The sequence below is a fragment of the Bos indicus genome, chromosome 5 (genome assembly GCF_029378745.1).
Source record: "Bos indicus isolate NIAB-ARS_2022 breed Sahiwal x Tharparkar chromosome 5, NIAB-ARS_B.indTharparkar_mat_pri_1.0, whole genome shotgun sequence".
NCBI classification, from domain to species: Eukaryota; Metazoa; Chordata; class Mammalia; order Artiodactyla; family Bovidae; genus Bos; species Bos indicus.
The window spans coordinates 26,833,773-26,856,168 of NC_091764.1; the positions used below are offsets into that span (position 1 = coordinate 26,833,773).

At 51.3% G+C, this 22,396-nt stretch overlaps 1 protein-coding gene across 1 annotated transcript; it reads right to left on the bottom strand.

Moving 5' to 3' along the window:
- Window positions 1-225: 225 nt before the first annotated feature.
- On the bottom strand, window positions 226-22,073 carry ESPL1 (extra spindle pole bodies like 1, separase). Its single transcript, XM_019960465.2, has 31 exons — window positions 21,940-22,073; window positions 21,455-21,547; window positions 20,236-21,279; window positions 19,851-19,955; window positions 19,571-19,691; window positions 17,085-17,221; window positions 15,893-16,086; window positions 15,372-15,611; window positions 15,006-15,150; window positions 14,545-14,683; window positions 14,208-14,347; window positions 12,835-12,969; window positions 11,539-11,658; window positions 10,866-11,037; window positions 10,368-10,496; window positions 10,081-10,237; window positions 9,357-9,466; window positions 7,340-8,337; window positions 6,563-6,887; window positions 6,211-6,366; window positions 5,615-5,828; window positions 5,323-5,513; window positions 4,608-4,735; window positions 4,362-4,484; window positions 2,352-2,507; window positions 2,071-2,241; window positions 1,841-1,945; window positions 1,554-1,669; window positions 1,194-1,277; window positions 861-1,025; window positions 226-589 (listed from the first exon to the last, which is right to left on the bottom strand). Exons 1-31 carry the CDS (start codon window positions 21,952-21,954, stop codon window positions 388-390), a joined length of 6,330 nt encoding a protein of 2,109 aa, XP_019816024.2. The 5' UTR covers window positions 21,955-22,073; the 3' UTR covers window positions 226-387.
- Between the last annotated feature and the right edge of the window lie 323 nt (window positions 22,074-22,396).

A 22,396-nucleotide genomic window follows, 5' to 3' on the forward strand; every position in this document is an offset into this window, starting at 1 on the left:
TTTCCTCGGGGCTTTGTCCCCACTTAGATCATTTTGATGCCCTGCTGTCCTTTAGCTTTGTCTGCTGGGGCCAAGCCAGGTCCATCTTTTTCCTGTGGTTTGCCTTTCTTCCCAATGCTCTCAGAGTTGGACTGTTGCAAGTTTTCTTATCTATAGTACCACATAGTGGGAAGTGGGCAAGAGTCTTATCTTCAAATGTTCTCAGAGAAACTACACAAAACAGGATTTCAAGTAATGTATCTTTATTATATTAAAATTAAATCAAAAGGAAATCTTTCATGTAAAACACCGGAAAATTACTTAAAATATTTATCTTCAGGGCCAAACCTAAGTTTGGAGGTAGAATAGTCACATAGCTTCTACCGGCAACAGGAGAGCTCCAAGGGGTCACCGCAGGGAGACAGGCAAGCCATAGGCTACAGGTGCAGCCCCAATAAGGTATTTGAGTCGGGGAGCCTGGCGGGCCTGGCTGACATAGTACAGAAGGGGGGCTCCTGAACCTGCTCTAAGCCAGCCCTGCAACAGAGCCTCTGTGTAGCGGTCAATGTCACGGTCAGTCACGTCCCAGAGGTTACCTAGGAACAGGGGGCTGGGAAAAGAGAAGGAAGAAATACAAAGTAAGGGCTCAAAAACTTCTGATTCATGGTGGTGAATGAGTTGAGAGGGATTAAACCAATGAGAAAGCCCCTTGGCCCATCGTTCCAGGAGGAGGATAGATGATGACAAAGGGGTAAAGGCCCAAGCATGCCAGGGAACTAGGATGGGAGGAAAATGGGGCACAAAAGAGCAAGGATTTAGGGTTCAGACCTGAGAAAGCACTTGGGGTCGGGACCTTGCATAGACTGCCCCTCAAGACTTACCAGCCAGCCATGATATACTTGAGCACAATGCCAGCCCCCTCCAGGTTTCCATGCACAGCCAGGGCTGCGCTGCTGCAGCCGAACAGCAGGGCCACTGCCCGGCAGCTCAGCCGCAGGACAGCCTGCCCGTCCAGGAAGCGGGCGCCGGCGCCATGCCCTGCATAGCTGAGGCAGAAGGAGGTGAGATGAAACTGACCTCGCAGGGCCAGGCCTCGGCACTGCCTCCAGAGTTGTCCAGAGTCAGCCAGGGGCTCCAAAGCCCCAGAGCAGACCATGATGATACCCACCCTCTGGGACTGTCCCTCTCCCCATCTCCCTGCCCTGAGCACTCACATGTACAAGTCACGCTCCGTCAAGGCCGTTTGCACCTGTTCCGGGCTCGGCACCTCCCCAACCACCCCTTTCCAGCCAGCTTCACTGCAGGGAAAAAGCAGTGAGAAGGGACTTAGCTGGAGGTGCAGTAGTTAAGACTGCACGCCCAGTGCAGGGGGCGGGGCATTGATCCCTTGTCGGGGAGCTAAGATCCCACACGCTGTGTGGTGCAGCCAGAGTTAGATGGGTCATGTGGCAAAAAGGGCAGAAGGGACACTAGGAAGGAGGTGGGCTGCAACATTTGATTCCAGAGAAAAGGACATTTACCCCTGTGTTGCGTCTACCCTTCCCTACCACTCTTCTTACTCTTCTCCCCCTGACCTGCTAAAATGGGCTCGGAATTGCTCCTCTGTGCTTGACAGGTTATTGTGAGGGTTCAGGACGTAGAAGGTTCTGCGAGGATCCACTCCTTGGCTCAGCACTGATGAGGCCCCAGACTGATGGAGAGACACCAGTGATCAGCATCCCAGTTTGGTCGGAGCACTCAAGCTCCAACCAACCCAAGTCCCCGTCCATTCTTAAGACCGCCTTCCTCTCTTGCCACGTCTCTCTGCCTTTTCTTGTTCAATTACCCATCATCCCCACTTTCCATTCCCTGAACCCCACACCTCTTTGATGATGGAGTAGCTGAGTAGGAATCGGAAGGAGGGCAGTCGAGTGACAGGCAGGGCCCGGAGGCTGGGTATGCTCTCCCACGGCAGCTTCTGTAGGTCCTGGGCAAAAAGCACTCAGACGTTACTGTCCTGAGGCAGGGGTATGCAGGAGGCAGAAGGGGTATGGTTGAGAGGAGGTGCCCACTGCCCACCAGGTGCTACCCATATGGCTACTGGCTCTTTACCTTGTCCAGCACTAACACGAGATGCCTACTGCTTGTTGATGTCTGACCTTGGAGACGCCCTACTGCCTCACCTAGGAGCTCTTGGGCTCGGGCTGGTCGGCCTGGGCACAGCCCGTAAGCCAGGGCCTGCACGTCCTGCGGCGTGAGGGTACTGGCACCGCTGAGCATGATCTGCAGGGGACCAGTGGTCAGTGAGTACAAGAGCTCCCCTTTCCACCCGCAGTGGCAGGTGGGAAAGAGGTAAGGCGCACTTCATCCTCTTCCCTGATTTCTCAACTCACTCTCAGCAGAGTGGGGTCAGGATATTTCCAGCCACATTCCTGTAGTGAGTCTTGTAGATGGGAGGCCTCCCGGACAAGGTCGGGGTCCTCGCAGGATGGCAGCAACAGCCCCCGCCAGCAGCCCAGCACGTACTTCTCTAGGGAAGTGGCGAGAACCTGGATGCACAACAGAACCATCAGTAAGAGAGGAAGCCAAGTTTCTTTCCCCACAGGCACCATCTTGGAGGCAAGGAAATGCGTCTTCCAATGAGTGGATGTGTCTTATGTATCTTACGACCAACATAAAAGGCAAGAGAGCAACAGTTTTCATTTGCTGAGACTCTGAGAGAGTATTGATAAGGTAAGATTTGTAATAAATCACTACATTTGGATAAATACAAACAGGTGGGCAAAAGCTAAGTCAGGAAATGAAATGAAAATTATGGCTGGGAGTCTGATGTGCTGCTGTGCTTAGTTGCTCAGATGTGTCCAACTCCTTGAGACCCCATGGACTGCAGCCTGCCAGGCTCCTCTGTCCATGGGGATTCTCCAGGCAAGAATACTGGAGTGGGTTGCCATGCCCTCCTCTGGGGAATCTTCCCAAACCAGGGATCGAATCCAGGTCTCCTGCATTGCAGGTGGATTCTTTACCAGCTGAGCTACCTGGGAAGCCCTAGGAGGCTGGTATTTGGCCTTAAATTCTTATTTTGTACTTATCTTTAAACATTTCATTGCCATAACCCCTTCAAGTCTTGGGCTCTGGTTTATTTGGTTTTTGTTTTATTGTTTTTTTTTTCCTGCCGCACCACATGTATGTGGGATCTTAGTTCCCAGACCAGGGATTGAACCGGTACCCCTTGCAGGGGAAGCATGGAACTTTAACTGCTGGACAGCCAGGGAAGTCCCCTTGTGCTCTTGTTTAAAGTGCTTCCCAAGTAACACAATGTTTATTTAGGCCTACACTTCCAGAAACAACAGTTAGAACTGGACAAGGAACAATGGACTGATTCAAAATTGGGAAAGGAGTACGACAAGGCTGTTACTGTCACCTTGCTTATTTAACTTATATGCCGAGTACATCATGCGAAATGCCAGGCTGGATGAATCACAAGCTGGGATCAAGATTGCTGGGAAAAATATGAACAACCTGAGAAATGCAGATGATACCACTCTAATGGCAGAAATGGAAGAGGAACTAAAGAACCTCTTGATTGAGGGTGAAAGAAGAAAGTAAAAAAGCTGGCCTCAAATTCAACATGAAAAAAATTAAGATCATGGCATCCAGTCTCATCGTTTCACGGCAAACAGAAGGAGAAAAAGTGGAACCAGTGAAGATTCTCTTCTTGGGCTCCAAAATCACTGCAGACGGTGACCGCAGCTATGAAATTAAAAGACGCTTGCTCCTTGGAAGGAAAGCTACGACAAACCTAGACTGCGTATTAAAAAGCAGCGATATCACTTTGCTGACAAAGGTGCATACAGTCAACGCTAAGCTTTTTCCAGTAGTCATATATGGATGTGAGAGTTGGACCATAAAGAAGGCTGAGTGAGAAGAATTGATGCTTTCGAATTGTGGTTCTGGAGAAGACTCTTGAGAGTCCTTTGGACTGCAAGGAGATCAAACCAGTCAATCCTAAAGGAAATCAACCCTGAATATTCATTGGAAGGACTGATACTGAAGTTGAAGCTCCAATACTTTGGCCACCTGATGTGAAGAGCCAATTCACTGGAAAAGACCCTGATGCTGGAAAAGACTGAAGACAGAAGGAGAAGCAGGTGGCACAGGATGAGATGGTTAGATAGCATCACTGACTCAATGCACGTGAATCTGAGCAAACGCCAGGAGACAGTAGAGGACAGAAGAGCCTGGCATGCCATAGTCCATGGGGTGGCAAAGAGTCTGACACAACTGAAAAACAGCAACACCTCCAGAAAGGACTTGAGGTAGTTCAGCACAGACCTGGGACGGACCCCTGAGAGAGGAGATATTCTAGGGCAGGCCCAACCCCATCCCACACTGGGAACACACACCTCCATCCTGCGATCCAGCTCTAGCCGGCCAGTCCACCATTCTCGCTTGTCAGTACAGCTGCTGTTCTCTTTCTGCTCCTTCTGGATGGCGTCAAACTCTTTCAAGGCCAAACTCACAGAAAGCTTTGGAGATGGGTTGTCTAAGTTCTGCTTGTCCGTGTGACCAACATCTCTCCATCCCCCAGCCACAGGTAGACCAGAAGCCTGCCCCAGCCCAACTCTGCTCCCTGACCCCAGGAAACCTACCTTGCTCTGGGAAGTGGGGATCTGTACAGTGACCGGGGGTTTGTCTTTTTCCAGCCGGGTCAGCAGGAGGGTGTTGCCCACAGTTCCAGGCTGGAGGGTGGCCAGGGCCAACACACACACGGTCACCCCTGGCACACAGGACATGTCCCGAGTTATTTCAGCTGTTACATGGAATTCCTTTCACTATCTTCTGCACTCAGTCCCTGTCCGTCACTCAAGACAACTCCTAGAAGTCTTCCCTGATCACTGGAGTTCAAAGTGCTCTCCCTTGCTCTAACAAGTCCATGTAGATAGACCATGTTTTGCGTTTCTTTGTGTCCCTACAGAAACTAACAAAATTGCCTCCTCTGACCTGCTCCCTTCCCCACTTCCCACTCACAGTGAGGCACTCAAATCATCAGTGAACATGTTTCATGTTAGCATAGGAAAACTCCAGACACCTGAACTTAGCTCTAAAGAAAGAAAGACATTGAATCTGCAGGTAACTCAAACTTGAGATTAAAAAAAAAAAATAAGACTTCTAGATTTAAGGTTATATCTATTTGGTGAGAGTAACAAAATGACTAATCAGTGGCAAAGTATGACATGCCCTTCTACTATAAGGATCATACATCTGTGTGTGAACTAACTAATGCCTGAAGATCCTTCACCCAACTCTTTCCTAAGAAGAAGATGCATCAAACAACAGCAGAGCCAACGATGCCTGCCACCATACCACTGGGAATCAGAGCAAGACGCTCCCGGAAGCTGTCCTTCTCAGGCTGGGGGAAGTGGCCAGATCCCAAAGGCCTGAAGGCAAAGAGGCGCTGGATTCGTGCCAGAGGGATGTCTCCAGGCTTCTCCTGGAGGTGCAGCCCCTGCAACTGGTCTGCTATGTCTGGCGACCCTCGGTGCTTCTGGGCCTTGCTGTAGGCGACACGAGTGGAGGTGAGGTCTCCCTCCTTCAAAGTCTGGAGCCTCCCCTCTAGTCTGTCCCAGCACAAGCCTGAGGGATGGGGGGCACTCACCTGAGCTGCCTGTGGAGGTGGGTAAGCAGCTGGTGGCGACAGGTGACGGAGACAGACTCGGTGACAAGGCAGGCAGTGGCATAGGGATCCCGGTGGCCCAGGCACAAGGCCAGGAGGCGGCAGAGGTGGGCATAGAGCCCACTAGGAGGGCAGTGACTGATGCCACGGAAAGCACCACTTAGTGAGTCACAGATGGAATCCAGGGTAGACAGATCTAAAGGAAGGACAAGACATAGATGAATCCCTGGCTTCCTGAGAAAAATCTTTCCAAGAACCAGTGCCCATCTCCCCTCCCACGTGGAAAACAGCAGCTACCATTTCTGAAGGGCAGTATGCCAAGCGCGGTGCTGTGCAATTTACACGCAGCCACTCTCTCCACACTGCCCCAATTCCATTTGACCAATTCCATTTGACAGTTAAGTAATTTGAAGCTCAGAGAGGCGGAGTGACCAGCATTCAGCTAGTAGAGAGTGTGCTGGGATTCAGACCCACGTTCAAGACTACTGGATCCAGATGGGGATCCAAAACCAGAACCAAGGACAGAATGGAAAGGTACTGGGATCAAGTGATCAGATCTCGGTGGTCAACATACTTACCGATGGCTACAGGGGCCGAGGGGAGTCTGTGCCGGGGACCCAGATCCATATCTCTCTCCTTGTCTGGGCCAGGGCCAGGCAGCTCCTCTTTGCTGGCATCCCGTCTCAACACCTCACATTCTCCTACGGCTGAATCAGGCCCTGGTGTCTTCCCACCTAGGCAGACGACACAACTTTTCTATAGAATTCCCTCTTCCTGCCATCCCCTTGCTCTCCCTTCTAGGGTCCCGTCCCAGAGCCAGCAAAAGCACTTTCTTTCTGTTCCATCTTTGGCTCCAGTTATTTCTTGTGTTTTGACCCCAGGGCAACCTCAAAAAAAATGGACTTCTGCCTTCCACCCTTGCCCTCACACCTGAGGCTGAGTCTTCCCCATCAGAGCCCCTGAGGATCTCAAAGCTCATTTCCATCTGGTTGTCAGTCAGTTCCTCAGGGATGGTCCTCATCATCTCAGGGCCCGGCTCCTCACAATGTCCTGATGCCACCTTCTTGACCCTCCGGCTTCTGCCACTGAGGCCGGGGGCACTGCCTGACGTGGCCACTGAGTTAGTCTTCACACTCGGGCCCTTCCTGGCCCGGCCCCGGCCCCGGGAAGTAGTGCCCTGTCTCTTGGACCCCTCTGCAAGCTGTGCTTCAACTGAGACAAGGTCTTCCAAGTCACTGTCATCACTGAAGTTCACCTAGAATGGTGGGAAAAGGAAAAGGGCCAGGGGGCCGTCAGTGACAAGACATGGTCTGCCAGGAGGTGGCGCTATGGAGGCGCCATCACCGAGGCCCTTGAAAAAGATTTAAGAATTAACCTCCTGCATAATCGGCCATACTCAATCAGGGGCAGTAACTCTGATGTGGAAGGAGGCAGAGGGAGAAGGACCAGAAGATCCAGAGGAAGGATGCAAAGGGAAAGGAACAGGCTAGAACTAAGAAAAGTCTCTTCCGTCTGAAACAAATGAGGTCTTGAACTAGGTCTCGTTATGGAAGATATAAGGGGTCCTATGATACGTAACAGGAGAGCTACAGACAGTTCCCACCCGGCCCTGGGAAGCTATTCTGTAGAAACACCTGCCCTGCAGAACTTTTCTCCAGGACCACCCTCACCCAACACCAGTACCACCTAGCTGTAGTCCCACCTCACCTTGAGGCGTGTCTGGATCCTCCGTTGTACCCTGGGGGCCTTGGGAACCTCAGGCTTGGTCTTTGTAAGGAAGACTTCCTCAAATACGGTGAAGGGTACCCCAGGGCCGGCCTGCCTGACCCGGCCTGGGGGCTTAGGTGTACAGGGTGGTCCTTCACCTTCCAGACCTTTCAGAGAGGTATGTGAGAGGGACAGGGTAGCAGAGCCCACTTGCTGGCGTCCTCGTCTGGACTGTCCTGACTGTTTTTGGTTCCGAGGCTTAGAGGGTTCTGAGCCTGTGGGGTTCTTTATTGATGGCGGCTGCCAGCCCCAGGAGCTTGCAAAAAGTTGGGCAGTGCAGCAGCTGAGGCTGGTCAGCTTTGCAAGGGCCCGGACCAAGAGCAGGCTGGCTCGCCAGGGCTCCAGGTGGGGTATCCGCGCCACCACAAACTTTAACCCTGACTCCAGGACCTTTCCCAGGCTCTTGTTTGATGGCTGGCTCAGCCCCTCCAGTGCCAGCTGTGTATATGCCTGAGCCAAGATCTCATCAAAGAGGCTTGGGACAGGGGAGGGGGGCGCTGTGTGATTCAGGGAAGCCTGCAGAGCTTGGGCGAGGCGACCACTGGCTGCAGGGCAACCCTTCAGCACCACCTGCAGCAGATCCAGCCCCTGGGCCTCATGGCCCATGGCCAGTCTCAGCCCCGCTGTGACCAACGCCCAGCGTAGACAGACCACCGAGAGGACAGGGCTGGCACAGAGCGAGCAGTCACAGGTGGGCAAGTGGGTCAGGAAGCTGGGGCTGGGCTGGGGCTTGGTTTTCAGGATCGGAGAGGAGTTAGCAGAAGGTGCTACAGGGCCAGGTTCCTTGGCCACGGTGGCCACCAGCTCCAGGGCAGGGCCTTTTAGAATGAGCTCTTCGTCCGGGAGCTCTGGAGGATGGGGCACCCGAGCCTGCTGCTTCCTCTTCTGCAGGTGGACCTTCTTCACAGAGTCCGGGTGCTGCGCTAGTCCGAGAAACTCTGAGCAGAGAGTGGAACAAGCATTACAAAACTAAGAGAAATGACACCAGTGTGTCTACCCCAGCGGCTGATGCCCTCATCTGCATTATTTTAATACTTACTAATGGCTCATATATATTACCGTACTAGCACACTAGATATTGGCATAGCTTACTGTTTTTTAAAATATTTACTTATTTGTTCATCTGTGCCAGGTTTTAGTCATGGGGGGATCTTATTTGCAGCATGTGGCATCTTAGTTGTGGCACGTAAACTCTTAGCTGTGGCAGGCAGGCTCTAGTTCCCCTGACCAGGGATGGAATCTGGGCTCCTTGCATTGGGAGAGTGGAGTCTTAGCCACTGGACCACCAGGGAAGTCCCATAGCTTAATGGTTTTCCCTTGAACAATGGATCAGCACAACCCACAGAGTCTCCATCTCTGCAGCTCAGAAGGCTGCATGGTTCAGGCTGGCAGGCAAGCACCCAGAAGCCCAAGTCTTAATCCTGGCTCCTGCCCCTGACTAGCCCCATGATCCTAGCCCTAAACACTGAATTTCTCAACTTTTCTGAATTTATAAATGGAAAAACTTGACATTCCCATTTGACTTCCCAGGGTTTTGTATGGGTCCAGTGAAATACTACAGGTAAAAGTAGTTGATAAGAAAAAAAAGCACCATAAGTACAATATTTTATTAGCCCTAATCCCTTCTGAGGATGCTACAGTTGTGCTGCCCAATATAGTAACCACACACGTGGCTGTTGAACATGTGAAGTGTGGTGAGTACCCAAGGTACTGAATAGTCAGTTTTATTTAAATTAAAATATCTTAGCGCTGCAAAATTAAGAAGCAGGTAGGGTTAGTCCTAGACAGGCCATCTGAAGGAGAACACCAATGGTCTGACAAGTGAAGGGAGTTTTGCCCTGGGACCAGAAGTCAGTCCATGATTTAGAAGGGAACCAAACCTTGACATGTAAAGCTGCATTACGGTGTGTGCGTCACCCTCACCACCACCCACGGGCATGTGGGCCTGGCTACTCACCTGTGCAAGACTCAAGCAAGAACAGAACTTGATGCAGGTCCGACTGACAGAGGTCCATGTCATTGCGTGCCAGCTCCAGCTCCCCCTTCAGCACCAGGAAGAGGGCACACCTGGTTGGGAGAAGTGATGACAGACCCATCAGTGGAATTCCTTGTTTCCCTGGGGAGTCTCTTTCTGCCCTTTCCCGGGCGGAGCCATCATAGTCTTTTCCAGCCTCCAGAAAGCCTTTACTTCCTAAAGCTGCCTTTAGGCACTCCCTGGGGAAATCCTCTGTGCTCATCTCTCAAACCAGCCCATCCTGGTGCCTAAGGAGAGGATTTCCCAAATCAGATTCCTCACTGAAAAGATCCTCTTCAGGCAAAGAGATTTAGGGAATCACTGTACACTGGATCTCCCTTCTGGAGATTTACAATGTGTATTAGCATACTGGAGGATATGATAAGTTCTATAGGAAACCCCATGGACAGAGGACCCTGGGGGCTACAGTCCACGGGGTCGCAGAAGAGCCAGACATGACTTAGCAACTCAACAACAATCACAATAGGAAATAAAAACATCTAATCTTGATTAACTCAGCATTTCCCACTTATTTGCCATGGAATGCATTCTTCCATCAACCCCTCCAAACATAACATGTTAATCTGTGGACCAGTTTGGGAACCCACGGTCAAGGTCGTAGGCACTGAGGTTTGGGAATCACCAGGCTCTTGGGCCCTGTACTCACTGGTGTGGTATCTGCAGCTTTGTTGTAAGTTTCAGGGCCTCCAAGCAAAAGGCTTTGGCTTCGCTCACACTACCAAGGCGGCCCAGGCGGGAGACCAGCTTCTCCGAGCAGCTCAGCACCTCAGAAAGAACCTGCCATTTTTGTACCAGATTTTCACCTGCAGCAAAGGAGATAAGACCATCATCACGTGGAACCAGGATCCACAGCCTGAATCCTCTGGAGACAAAACCACCAGCCCTACCAACTAGTCTGCTCATTCCCACACTGGCTCTCCTCCTGGGGCTTACCGTAGTCCAGAAATGGCGTCTCCACAGCTGTTTTCTGAATTGAGAGCACATCGCTGCCCATGAGCAGGAGGATGATGCTTCGGAGAAGCTTATGGGAGTCGATGAGTGCTATCTCAGGTGTCTGCCAGCCTGGGCAAGTGTGGGGGGAAGGTAGGAGGGACAAGAAGGGAGATGATGTGGCCAGAGCTTCCATCACCTTCAAATACTAAGATAGCAAATGCAAAGCAGGCTCTCACCCTCTCCATCCGTGCTTAAGGCAGACAGAGATAATCAGTCACAGAACTCCTTCCCCCTAAGACCAGTCTCAGAATCCTTGTCAGTTCAGGGTAGTCACTGAGCAATCGATTAGAGTCAGCAAGTGAACTGAAACTCATTTGCTATCCCAAGCCTACTCTGGGCAGCTTCTAGGCAGGCTTGTCCATGCAGCTGGACAGCAGATGGGACAGCGGACAAACCACACACACCCAGCAAGGAGGCCCAGCTGCCCGCCTCTTTCACCTTGGGCACACAGTTGCTCCCACAGCGGGGCCAGCAGGCTGTCTGGCGAGAGACTCAGGTAGGCCGCCACCAGCTGCAGGGCCTGGACACGCAGCAAGTACCAGGCCTTGGATGCCCTCTGGAGGGCAGGGTCCTGAAGCACAGACAGCAGCAGAGCAGCACCCTCAGCCACCTGGGGATAGAGGGTAGGGTTGCAGAGGAGAGCAGTGAGTGAGGTCGGATCAGCAATTTAGAGCTTGGGATACCCCTAGAGATCACGTGGCCCAAGCCCCTGCTGCTTTTCAGATGTTAAAAGCTGGACAGAAAACTAGAGTCACAAAGGGCACAAGATACCCAGTCACATAGCTCGTGTGTGAGAAATCCCAGCCTTTTAGATCCCTCAACTGGATCCCAGTTGAGGGTGTCAGCGTCATCCCAATTTCTAGTCACCGGACAGACTTTGCCCCTTGTCCTCGAGAGAGCTAGAAAAGGATGAAAATGGTGGAATGGCTCCTAGAGAAGTACTGGTGAATGATCCTTGGGAGAAGGTGAAGTGAGGAGATGGCTCTGCTTCTCAGGGCCAGGAACGTTCTCCCCAGTTCCAGAGAAACCTCAGGAGCCAGACAGATGTCTGGAGAATCCTAAAATCCTTCCAAACCCCAGGACCTTCGGAGATCAAGAAAGTGAGAAGCACCTTCTGGCGAGCGCAGCAGAGTCGACTCCGTAGGAGGTCACAGGTCAGGGAGAGGAGCAGGTATGTGTCTGTGGTGCGATCCAGAAGCTTCAGACTCGACTCTGCTTCTTCCAGGTGCACCTGAGGAAGCAATCAGGGTTTCTGTGAGCATGCTGGTGACCAGGCAGCCAGACTGTTCCAATTAAAGTGGATTAAAGTATTCGCAAGCAAAATGTTGAATACATCCAGTTAAATATTAAATTATCTCAAATGTTATAATCCATGGAAAAGAGAAGCCTGGTGAGCTACAGTCTCTGGGGTTGCAAAGAGTTGGACACAACTGAGCAACTAACACAAACATACGTAGGAATTATTCTCTTACTAAAGTGCTCATTTAGTAGCTTTCAGTTAACCACTAAGCTAGAGAGATAAAGCTGGATAAGCAGTAAGCAGGCCCTTCTATCCAACAGCTTGCAGTGCAGTGAGGCGGGGCAGGGGGTAAGGGCAGGGCATATCTATCTCATCATGATACAATGCCATCAGTGCTGTGGGGACACAGGAAAAGTGGCTGATTTTGCCCGTGAGGAAGAGGACATTTAAAATGCTTTACGAAGGAGGAGACCATTTAGCTAGGCCTTGAAAACAAAGTATGTGTTTGCTGAACAAAAAAAAAGAAAAAAATGGTAGAAAAGCAACTATACCCCAATTAAAAAAAAAATGGGGGTAAGGGTGTATTTAGGGTGGAGGGATTAACACAGCCAAAGGCAGCAAGGCCCATACAAGAAATATAGTGGTACAGATGGGGTTCATGGTAGGGAGCAGCCAGAAAAAGAGTGAACCAGTGTGCAGAAGGCGTGCAATTCAGAATAAAGGATCTGGACCATATCCCTCAGGTAATGGAAAAGTCCACAAAATCCTTTAAGCAGGAAAGAGGTAATAAGATCAGATCTGTGCCTGAAACCATCATGCTAGAACATGGAGTGGAAAAGGAAGGAACTGGAGGCCAGGAGACTGGTTAGGACACATTGTAACAGCTCTCAGTGAACAAGCTAGGGCACCAGAAACCATTGGGAAATACAGGATTAGTAAACGGCCTTCTGCCGTTCTGTCTTACTGGGCTATGTAACAGTAAACAACTGGGAGATGGAGGGAGATGCCTCCTCTTCCCACAGCCGCCTCCCAACCACCCTTTACGATCCTTCAGCCAAATGTGATGCAGAAGGCAGAAAAGCTGCCCCTTTAGTGTCCCATCTTCTCAGAGAAGAGAAGCCAGTCCCCGAAGCCAGGTCTGCAAGCTGGGGTGGCTGGCACTTGTACCTGGGCGTAGCTGGGACAGCCGAGGGTCAGGAGGAGCTGGGTGACTTGGCAGGAAGAGCCGGCTGCCTTCGCATGGTCCTTCAGTCTCTGTGAGACCATCTGGACGAGCAGGAGGACCTCCAGAGCCTGCAGGGGCTGGTAGGCCGGGAGCAACGCGTTTACCCAGCTTGTACTCAAGCCTTCATTTCCACCCCCTTCTCTCCAGCCCTGTGGTCTAACCTGAGGGCCTGGCTGGAATGCGGCCACCCAGACAGAGTAACCATTGGCCATCCCTAAGGAGCCGGAAAGGAGGGCAGCCGGGGGGTGTGCAAGCCATCCTGCCCCCTCCCTTCTATTCTAAAGCCTGCATGCCAGCCATCATCAATAGCCAGGATTTACTGAGCACTTACTATGTGCCAGCCACTATACTAGCTCACTTTATCTTCATAACAATTCTAATCCTAATTTTACAGATGAGGAAACTGAAACTTAGGTAGGATTAAGCTGCTTGTCTAAGCCCACATAACAGGTATGTGATAGAGGTAAGATTCAAATCTAGGGCTCAGGCAGCCTCCCCAGTCTCCTCCTGCTAGGAAAGTGGCCTAACACCCATAGTACAAAGATCCTTTTCATTTTTTCATAGGTTCCTAATGTGGGGTCCAGAGAAGAACTTCAGGAAGTCCTTGACACCTCCCAGCACTGCATGTAAAAATGTAAAATTGTGTCTACAGGTGTTTGTGTATTTTTTTCCTGATTATACACATCTCAAATTCTCTGATAATTAGGACTTCCCCGATGGTCCAGTGGCTAAGATTCTGTGCTCCCAATGCAGGGAGCCCATGTTCGATCCCTGGCCAAAGAACTATATCCACGTGCCACAACTAAGAGTTCACATGCCGCAGCTAAAGACTTGGGCAGCCAAATAAAAATAAATATTAAAAAAATTATCTGATAATTACTAATAATTATGGCTATCATTTGAGTATTCCATTTATACACACCATCTTCCATGATTATGTTATTGAATGCTAACAAGGCTGAGTTAATATTATTATTACCCTCATTTTATCTTATTTTTATTTTATTTTTTTGGCTGTACCGTGTTACATGTAGGATGTTAATTAATTCCATGACCAGAGATCCAACCCACATTCCCCTGCAATGGAAGAGTGGAATCAGCCACTGGACCACCAGGGAAGTCCCATTACTCTCCTTTTAGAAATAAGGAAATGAGGGCTTGGAAGATTAAGCAACTTGCCTAAGGCCTTGGGTTTAGACTTGGGGAAGCTGGTGACAGAGTGTACACTGGGTGACATGAGTTCCCGGCTGGGACACAGGCCAAAGAAGGTGAAGGAGCTGAGTCTCTGGTCTGTGTCAACACACTGTCCCGTTACCTTTGCCACCAGCTGATAGAGGGCCGCTAGGATCTGCAGGGAGGCTGCTGTTTGCTGGAGACACCGTACAGCAGGGACCTGCCCCTTAGTAAGCACCTCCTTCCACAGGGCCAGGGCTTGGTCCAGGCATTTGGACTGTGCTATAAATCAGAAGAAAGGGACCAGTCATTCTCTCACTCTGGGCCGTCTGGGGAAATGTGGTCATCTTTCCCATAATAGCCTCTGCCTTGTGCCCACCTCCCACTCATGGGGAGCCTCTCCCACAGCTGGGGGACCCATCCTGTTAGGAGGCCATCGAGGAGGCCGCATCCAACCTCGCTAAGTTCACAGCCCTCACCAGCATCCGCAGCCAGGTTGCAGGCAATGTTACTGTATAGGAAGCGATCTTCCTGGAGTTTATCTTCATAATTCAGGTCATTGACTTCAAACTCCTCCAGGTTACAAGGGGCCTGGGCTCTCCGATCCCGCTCAATACCCTGGATGGGGTGGTCAGGGTGAAAAGCAGGGTTGGTACTAGCTTACTGGGCTTCCCAGGTGGCTCAGTGGTAAAGAATCCACCTGTGATTCAGGAGAGGGGGGTTAATCCCTGGGTTGGGAACATCCCCCAGAGAAGGAATTGGCAATTCCCAGTATTCTTGCCCAGGAAATCTCATGGACAGAGGAGCCTGGTGTGCTACAGTCCATTGGGTCACAAAGAGTCGGATATGACTTAGTGACTGAACAACAGCTAGCTTGCTGGGGTCCAGGGAAAATAATCCCTGAACCCAGTCCTGCTCAGCCCAGAGCAACCGCGCTCACCTCCTGCATTTTGGCCTCCAGGGTACAGATGTAGAGCCACAGCAGGGCCTGGGCTTTATCATCCAAAAGCCGATCTTTGTCCTGGGCCTCAGGCTTCACAGACTCCAGAAGCTGCAGAGCTTCCCGGATGGCATCGAGGGCAGTGCTGTCAGGAGAAGATGCACTTAAGCCCGGCTTAACCATGAGATCTGGCCGCAGTGTCCCAGGAAGGGCCTTCTGCAGCACGTTGGCCTCACCCTTCAAGAGTCCCCATGACCACAAACTACAAGGGGCGCTCAGGGACGTGGAGAGGGAAACAGACTCGGAAAAGGGCAAGAGCACCCAGGGCCAGAAGCAGGAGTGGCCTCCCCTGCCCTTCCTCCTCACCAGTCAGTCTGCTGGGCAAAGTTGTGATAGCAGAGCACCTGAGCCAGTTCCACCAGGTGGGTGGCTCGGGCCCAGGCCCCAGCTGGCGTCTCCTCGGGGCTCAGCTCCAGCAGGTCACAGATGACATTGAACCGTTCCTGCCCTGTGTTGGCCCGCACTGCCTTGTAGGCCTGCAGCTCCTCCCTGAGCAAGCGGGCCAGGCTCTCCGGGTCCCAGCCACTCAGGCTGTCTCGCAGCGTCCTGAGAGAGGGAAGGCTCAGCACTCGGAAGACTTGGCCCCACGCCAAGGAGTCCCCGCCTTGGTTTGCTGAGCTCAGTTTCCAGGGGTGAAAGCAAGAACACTGCCTGTCACTGCAGTCCCTCCCAGAACCCAGCCCCGTGCCTGCTCACACTTGGCACTCAATCAATCACAGTGAACGGAGGGAACAGTGCCTTTCTCAGCCACGAGAATGAACGTGACCTTGAGTGCCAAAAGCAGCTGTGGCCAGGAGACTGGGTCATCCCCTTCCCCACCAACTCACTTCAGCTGTAGCTCCTTGTCTCCGGCTCTGGCAGCATCCATCTTGACCCGAACCCAGAAGGTGACTGGCTCAGTCATGTGTTCGGGGCCACAGGGCTGCAGGGCTGCCAGCCACAAAGTCACCATTTTGCAGCCCTGGGCCTGTTTACCCAGTTTCTTTAAACTCTCTATGTGTAGCCGGAAGCACCTGTGCAACTGACCAGAGGAAGAAAACAGACCAAACTGAAGAGGGGTGCAAGGAGTACGTACCATGGGAGAGTATGTGCATGCATGCCCACGGTCCTCCTGCCCCCCAGACTCGCCCCACAGCAGGAGACACCTAAGAACTAAATATCCTGAGTGCTCTCAGCTTGATGCTTCAACCCATCCCACCCACATATCCATTGCCTACACCCTTGAAAACCTGCTCCTCCTCCTGACCCTCACCCTCCTCAGCAAATCGCCACCTTCTCCTGAATTGGAAAGCAAGACCATCCTGGACTCCTCCTTCCCCTTCTCACACAGCCAGTCACTCTCCGGTTAGCCCTTGACTTCTTGCGCCCACCCACTTCTGTCCATCCCCCAGGAAGCTGCCTCAGTTCAGACGCTTGCCCTTTTCTGCCTGATCTGCTGGAGCCACCTGGGTGCCCAGTGTTGTCCCTGCCCTCCAATCATTCACTACAGCGATGCTGAGAAACCCAAGATGCCACATCTTGGGTTGTGGCCTTGAGAAACCCAAGGCCTCCACATCAGTCCTTGAGAGGCTCATCAGATGAAACCCAAGGCCCTCTGTGACCCATCTCGCCTGTTAATCCAGCCAGCCCATCATTTCATGGGTATATTCTTGCTTTATGATAGTGGTTCTCACTCTGGTTGGCCAAAGGAACTCCTTAAAAAATCCAGATGCCTGGGCTCCAGTGCCAGAGAGTCTGAGGCAATTAGCTTGGGACAGGCTTCAGAATTTTTTTTTTCAGTTCACCCGATTCTAATATCTAGCCAGGATGAAAAGCACTGGCTGGGGATCAGGCTAAATATAAAAAGTGAGTCAATCAAAAAAGTAAATAACAGTACAGGTGAGGTCTGGGAAACACCGCCCCAGGTACCGGTGCCAACATGCAGCTCCTGACTCTCTACTCCAAGGTCCTGGCCAGGCCCTTGCATGCCACTCGAGTCCCCTCCTCCCTCTCAACACCACCTCCCTCCTACCCGCGTACCTTCTCAGGGGGCACCTCAGGATAGGTGCCTGGCTTCACTGAGCCCAGGTGCTGACAGAGGGGCTCGGAGATGGCACAGGCTTCGGCATAGAGCTTGTGACTGTAGAAGCTGTAGGCCAGGTTACTGGTGTAAGAGACTGCATGGGAAAGAGAGGACAGAGGACCGCAGGAATGGCTCCATGCCCTCTGCTATTGGAGGGGCAGTAGAGAGATGCTCAACCTGTGTGGTCAGCTCAGCAGCCCCCAGATTAGACAGCAACGCCCATTGCTAGGGAGTGAGAATGGAGCCGTTCTCCCCTCCCGGGTTTCAAGTCAGCCTGAGCCCTCCATTCCGGAAGGCAACCTCACATCACCCAGCCCCTCTGTACCTTTTTTTAAAAGAAATATTTGTTTATTTGGCTGTGTCAGGTCTTAGTTGCCAGCTGTGGGATCTTCATTGCATCATGTGGGATCTTTAGTTGCAGTTCAGACTCTCTAGTTGTGGTGTGAGGCCCACTAGTTGCAGTGCACAGATCTCGTTGATCTGTGGTGCACAGCTCTCGTTGCTCTGGGATCCTAGTTCTCTGACCAGGGATTGAACCCAGATCACCAGCATTGTGAGGCGAATTCTTTACCACTGGACGACCGGGGAAGTCCAACCTCTGCCCTTGTTTTACGAGCCAAGCCCTCATTCCCATACAGGGCCCATCCGTCCTCACACACTGATCTGTCTTCACCTTGCTTCAAATGTCAGCATTTTGGGGGAAACACTCTGGCCTGTCCCTCACTTCCCTCTTCTTCCCTCAGTCCACTGAAGCCTCACTAGCCTCCCTGCTGGTCCTTAAACACACACCACCTCTATCCTGCCACAGGGCCCTGGCACTGGCTGCTCCCACCGCCAGGGATGTGCTCTCCCAGGTGCCTACTTGGCCAACTCCCTCCCACACTCCAAGTTGTTCTCACGTCACCCTCTTCATGAGGCCAACCCTGACCACCTATTTAAATGGTAACTTGCCCCTCATCTACCCTGAGCTCCTAATTCCCTTTCTTCTCCTGTTCCACTTTTCCTTTCTCTCCATATTTCTGATCATTTTCTAACAAGTTCTACTTCAGTGATCCTACTGTTTATGATCTTTCTCCCCCAACCAGAATGTGGCTCCATGACAGCAGAGCTCTTTGTTTTGTTTACTGACATACCTAAGAACTCGAAACAGTGCTTAGCAGCACATAGTAGGTACTCAATAAATATTCACTGCATGAATTAATACACTCTTCCTAAATTCTAGTTTAGGCAGCTTCCTGGCTATTGACATAGATGGCTGGAAGAAAATAAAGTAGGACTTCAATATTCTGTGGAAAGAATTTTCATACTGTTAATTTTTGTGACTTATATTTTTTTGCTTCTGTGGCTAGATTCAACCTGAAAATATGAATATGAAAAATTTCCAAAACCTTCTAGTGACTGAACTCTTTAGGTTTACATAATTTAAACTAAAGGGCCATGCTTTTTGTAAATTAAGGGGGAAATTTATTATGAAATACAAAAAACAGGCAAAACTAACTGATGCTGTTAAGATAGTGGTTACTATTGGGGTGCGTGGACCATAAGGAGGAACAGAGGGGTCTTCAGGGGGTTTAAGTCATACTCTTTGAGTTGACCTAGATGCTAATTACAAAGTATGCTTCCTTTGCAGAAGTTCATCCGACTGTTTGCTTATGACTTTAGTATTTTTCCCTATGTTTATTTCAATTAAAAAGGGTGGGGAGAAAAAAAAAAGTGGGGAAGTATATACACCTGTTGGCTAATATATACGTATTACCTAGTGTATACACATATAGTATATATACATAGTGTGTCTCTAGCAGGATGCATAAGAAATTGACCATATTAGCTGCATCTGCAAAGTGGGATTGGGTTACTAGGATTATGAGGAGCAAAGGGACTTTTCACTGTCTGCCCTTTTGTGCAATCTGAATTTTGAATGATGTGAATGTTTTGTCTGGTTTTAAAAAATTTAAGTTATGACCATTCTACATGGGCTTCCCTAGTGGCTCGGTGGGTAAAGAATCTGCCTGCATTGCAGGAAACATAGGTTCAATCCTCAGGTTGGGAAGATCCCCTGGAGAAGGAAATGGCAACCCACTCCAGTATTCTTGCTTGGAGAATTCCATGGACAGAGGAGCGGGACAGGCTGCAGTCCATGGAATGGCAAAGAGTCAGACATGACTGTGTGACTAACTTTCACTTTCACATATTCATGAAACACATGCCAAGTCATTTCAACGTCAATGAGAAAAAAAAATTATATCTGCTCTGGTAAATTAGTCTCATCACTTCTCTACTGATATTAAATACAGAGTAATGGATACTTATAAATATCTTTTCACTGCCTCCAAAAGCCACAGGGAATCCCAAAGAGGTCAGAACTATCCAGCAAGTGCTACTTGCCTGCCTAACAAGTGATGACTCTCCCAAGAACCCTGCATCTGACACCCATGGTACTAACCAGTCATCCCCAGGTAGTCAGTCAGCTCTCGGCCAGACAGGCCCTGTAAGGCCTCCAGCATCCAGGTAACAGTAGATCTGCAACTGTCCACTAGCCGGGCCAGGTCAGCCAAATTAGCTTCCTGAAGGGACAAGAAAGGTGAGAAGAGACAGGAGACATAAGAGGTCCAAGATGATGTCCACCCAACTCTATGCCCAAAGCAACTTCAAAGCTCTACCAAGGACAGTCAAGCAACCCCAGATCCTAGGACCTGTCCAGGTTTTTTGATTCCAGATGGTACCTGACAGCCTTGGGCAAAGTCATAAACCACCGCAGTGTAGAGGTGAAGTCCCTGAAAGTGTATCTGAACCAAAGCCTGCAGCTGCTTGGAGGAGTCCCCACAGACCTGAGGAAGGAAGGGAAAGGCCGGTTGGAGGGGCAGAGAGCTCCAAGCTGAAGCCTGGCCCAGAGCCCTGGAGAACTGACACCGCCTGGGGAGTAGGAAGAAGGACATCAGAATGGACCCCCGCCAGCATATACTAGGCTGCTTGCTGGCTGGCCAGGCACGGTCCAGAGAGCAGCTTACCAAGGCAGAACCCAGGGTCTCCAGATCTTACCAAAGACCCTAGCCCGATAGAGAGGCCACAGAACCACATTCCCACCCGACCTCTGGGTCCTGAACTCACACCATCCTGCAGCTGCTGGATGAGGGAACAGTGGCTGCCAAGAAAAGCAAAGAGGCTCAGAATGGCATCAAGTCCATAGCACCTCTTGGTGCCTCGCTCCAGGACTGAGAGGAAGAACTGGCAGCTGTCACACAATGCCCGTAGTGGGGGTGATGGTGCCTCCAAGCTGTTCTTCAGGACAGCTGTTGCCTTGATCAGAAGCTTGGCCACTGCCTGGGGTCCTCCTTCCCCAGCCAGCAACTGTTCAACTGCCAGCTGGCACAGCTGGAGGCTGGGGGCCAGACTGGTGTTCCTTAGGTAATCGTGGGCCTTCTCCACTGTACTTGTGGCCCTGGTGTGGTGGTGGTTCCAGCAGAGGCGACGACAGTGTTCCAGGGTGAGCTCCAAGAGACAGAGGGCCCTCTGTGGGGAAAGAGGACCAGGACAGGCTCCTTCACCCACCAAAGCTGTGATCACATGCCTGGAGAGCAGGTCATCTAGGAAATCAGCATCTGCTTCATTTAGACCATGCCCACTGGCTTCAAATAGCTGATGGGCAGCTACCACTCGACAGGCTGTTGGAGAAGCAAAGTGGGGAATCTCACAAGGGATACTTTCATCCTCCAAGAGTACTAGAAAGCTCAAGGCCTTTAACCGAGCTGAGAATGCAGCTCGCCGCTCCATCAGGCCTTCTGCCCCCTTCCAAAGCAGAGAAAAGCTGCCCCGAGCCACAGCCTCGTAGTCCTGAGGAGCAGCTTGGCGAGGACATTGCACCAAGCAGGCATGGAGGGGCTGAGCGAGTCGGAGAGTGGCTTCTGGGTCTCCCTGTGCAGCAACATTCCGCAGAAAGATGAAGAGAATTCGTTCCAGGTAGAGGGGTGGGCGCTGGGGTGTAGACATCAAGTAGCCCTCGCAAGCCAGCTCCGCCAGCTCCAGCAGGCTTCCCAGGTGCCTAGGGCAAGCCAGCTTGACAGCCAGCTGCTGGTTACAAGCCCTCAGAATGGCATCACAAGTTTGTCTCCTCTCGGAATCAGACCGGCAGCTGGGAAGCTTGGTCAGGAACTCCTAGGAGAGGAAGATATGAATGAGGCTAACGAAGAAGAAAGAGATGTGGAAAGGAAATAGAAACAGGACTGCCCAAGAAAGGATCTCCTACTCATCTGTCTCTTCAAATAAGTTAAAAAACAAAACAGCTCAGCTTGGTAAGCCAGGTGTGTCCACAGTCGAACAGCGCGCCCACCTTCAAGTCAGGCAGCAGCTCTTCAGTCTCCTTTGGACTGCTTAGCAGGGTCCCAAAGTTGACTCCTCTGAAGCTCCTCATGGTGCCGGAGGGCTGGGGGAAAGGAGACGGATTAGGGAAGGCAGAGAAGATCTGTAAAGGAGCTAAATGAAGGGCGGGAGAAGGGCTTGAAGGTGCGGAAGATGGCGGGCAAAGAAAGCCATCAGAAATCCTGTCGGAAAAAAAGCCCATGCCAGGACGCCGGGCTCCCATTATAAACCGACGCTTCTGCTATGCCTTCCTCCCAGCCTATACCCGGCCTCACTACCCATCCTACCAACCAACGCCCCACAACAGAGGCCTCCATCGAGCTCTCCGGCGCCCACCAGGATGCTCCGAGGACTCCCGACTTTTTTAGTGGAACCGCCTGGCCTATCCCTTAAGTCAGCGCTGGGGCTCCATTCACCTCGGCGCATACACCGTTCACGAGTACCTCCAGGCCTTACCGTCCTAGAGATCATTCTTCTTTCCAGGGCCAGGAGTTATCACCAGACTGAGTACATCGCAAGGATCCAAAATGTAACCTTCCTTTTCCGCGCCAGCCCTTCCTTTCAAATATCCCCAGCGACCAATCAGCGAGAGTTGCGTAAACGCCGGCCGGTCGCGAGGCTTTCTGGGAGTTGTAGTTTACCCGCCGCTCTGGGTCGTCACGTGATGCCTGCGAACGGGATCCCGCTGCTCTGGACTTTACGACCTCTTGGGGGCGCGGATTTTCCCACCTTTTCCAGTTGGGGCAGACCTCCTCAGTTTCCTGCGGCTTATCTGCGGTCGTGAAGGCCAGCCCACTGCCTTTGTCACCTCCCCTTTATCGTCAGAGCTCGGAAAGAGTTTAAATTTCCAGAGAAGAGAAGTAGACTAGACAACAAGAAGAACTTACTTGGAAACTATCGATTTGGGTTACTA